Source organism: Triticum dicoccoides, chromosome 7A (genome assembly GCF_002162155.2).
Source record: "Triticum dicoccoides isolate Atlit2015 ecotype Zavitan chromosome 7A, WEW_v2.0, whole genome shotgun sequence".
In the NCBI taxonomy this organism is placed as follows: domain Eukaryota; kingdom Viridiplantae; phylum Streptophyta; class Magnoliopsida; order Poales; family Poaceae; genus Triticum; species Triticum dicoccoides.
In genome coordinates, this window is record NC_041392.1 from 700,369,823 (window position 1) to 700,372,070 (window position 2,248).

The following is a 2,248-nucleotide window of genomic DNA, read 5'->3' on the forward strand; positions in this document are numbered from 1 at the left end:
AAATAATGGATTGGACCATTTTCCCCTTTAGCTATAGAATCACCAGAAGGCAATCAATTTCTCATCCTCATATCTAAATCAGCAAATATCATGTTTTGCTAGTAGTACCGCATAGGCCACATAAATTTTGCACTCATTTCAGCAGCCCCTAATTTAGTTTGCCAGGTACAGCATCTAAATGTCAATAAATCAGCACCTGCACTGATTCAATTATCACCTGTTAACTCCAGCAACCGTTTCACAAAAGAGATTCTAAAGTCAACTCTAACCGACATATACTCAAGCTACAAACCACTACTAATTTTATGGACGGGAGGGCTCAGAGCAAGTGTTCCCTGCTTTGGCAAGTCATGCCTCTAAGGGCAAGTTCCTTTGCTCAGCTCCTCCTACGGTGATTCCTTTAATGCTGTTGGCCTTCCGGGTTTAGGTTTCTTACAAGGAGCAGTTAATCCGATTAGCTGGTCTTGTGTTATCGACACTATCATTGTTGTGCACAGAGCAATCGCCTAGTCTTTCATTTGTCATTAGCCTTAGCCGATCCTTAAGCCCTAGGCAATCTCTTGCTTCTCCGTATGGTGGCACATTTTCCTTGAATAACCCCATCGACCCATCATAGGCCTCTGCACTAGCAGCTTCTTGGCTTGCTTCCATAGGCAGGACATCTCGCTCGTTTCTTGTCCACCTCTTCACAATGTGCTTCTTGGGTATCTCCAGGATGTCTAAATAATCCATCACCTGCATTGCCGAATGGTGCACATGTTTATGATGAATATCTTGCGCACATTCTGAAAACATGATGCAGGAAATGAATATTTATGATAAAAGTTGTTTTTCTAACCCTCAGCACATGGCAGCATAGCAAACCCATGTGCTCAAATTGACCACATTCGCAGTCAAATTCAGCTCCATTATCTATCATCTTAACCTCATAGGCTACCTTGATACATTTTCCCCCTCCCTCTGTTTCAATGAGCGTTGTCCTGTACACCTTGTTCTTCTCGATCACCTCCAGACGGTAAGATCCTGCTTGATAAAGGATTTGGCCAAACTGTTTGAACATCGCATGAGTATATATCTTGCTAGCATGTCGCTCCATAGGTAAGTTACGCCTCAGCACGACGCCACCCTGTGGAAATATCAGATCACTTATTTCAAATATCATCCTTGCAGGAAGTTGTAATGTTTGTGTTCAGAGACAACGAATTGGAGTTATATCTTATGAGAAATATAATTGCTTACAATCAGGGTCCGTTTCTCTTCATAGGCTTCATCTGCGTCCCAGTCAAACTGCAAGCGCATGTATTGCTTCACGAACATATGCATCAGGCATGCAGGTGGTACATATTTCTTCAGCATACTGTTGGCAGTCTCGCTCCTTTGAGTACTCGTCATCTTGGCACAAAACACCCCCTTGAAATATGGCTTTGCCCATTTCTTCCTGGTTTCGTAAAGTTGTGCCATGTATGGATGTGACCTTAAGTTGTACTTGTCGATCAACACCGCCCATGCTGTCTCAAACTCATCTATTGTCACTACGTTGCTGAAGACCTTATGGAACTCTGCTCGGAACCCATTCCGTTTTCTGTATAGGGGTCCAAGGCACTCTTCTGCTTTCTTCATGATGTGCCATTTGCACCATTGGTGGGCTGTGTTTGGCATCACATTCTTTATGGCCACCTCCATCGCTTGATTCTGATATGAAACAATACAAATAACTAATTTATTGAGATGACTGTAGATGATCTTCAAGGGAGACACAGAAATTAAAACTGATATTCACCTGTTAGAATTGTCTTTGGTGCTTCACCACCCATCATTCTTGTGAATTCAGAGAAAACCCATTCGAAGCTCTCTACCTGCTCGTCTCTAACCAACACTCCAGCCAAGATGATGCTCTGAAAATGCTCATTCACGCCAATGAATAGTCCAAATGGCATGTCGTACAAGTTAGTCCTGTAAGTGGTGTCGAACGTGATAACATCTCCGAAGTACTTGTACTGCATTTGGTTCCCCCTGTTGGTCCACATGAGGTTCTTTATCCGATTCTCGGCATCTTCTTGTACCCCGAACATGAACTCCGGATTTTTTGCTCCTATGTCCGTGAAGACTTCAATTGTCTTCCTAACTTCATCATCTGCTCGATCTATGCCAATTTGACTACACAGGTTCCTAAACATACAATTAGTAGATAACACATTTCCATGGTTCCAGAGAGACTTCCTATACGGCCATTGACTTTGCCGATGTT

At 42.9% G+C, this 2,248-nt stretch overlaps 1 protein-coding gene across 1 annotated transcript; it reads right to left on the minus strand.

The window, feature by feature from the left end:
- Positions 1 to 933: 933 nt before the first annotated feature.
- Positions 934 to 1,789, minus strand: LOC119333937 (protein FAR1-RELATED SEQUENCE 5-like). Its single transcript, XM_037606649.1, has 3 exons — positions 1,240 to 1,789; positions 975 to 1,126; positions 934 to 937 (listed from the first exon to the last, which is right to left on the minus strand). Exons 1-3 carry the CDS (start codon positions 1,681 to 1,683, stop codon positions 934 to 936), a joined length of 600 nt encoding a protein of 199 aa, XP_037462546.1. The 5' UTR covers positions 1,684 to 1,789.
- Between the last annotated feature and the right edge of the window lie 459 nt (positions 1,790 to 2,248).

Excerpts from the sequence above, each read along its gene's own strand:
- LOC119333937 (XM_037606649.1), bottom strand. The coding sequence starts at position 1,683 with ATGGAGGTGGCCATAAAGAATGTGATGCCAAACACAGCCCACCAATGG. Across the intron at positions 1,127-1,239 it reads AAGAGAAACGGACCCTGATT|GGTGGCGTCGTGCTGAGGCG; the intron begins GTAAGCAATTAT and ends ATATTTCCACAG.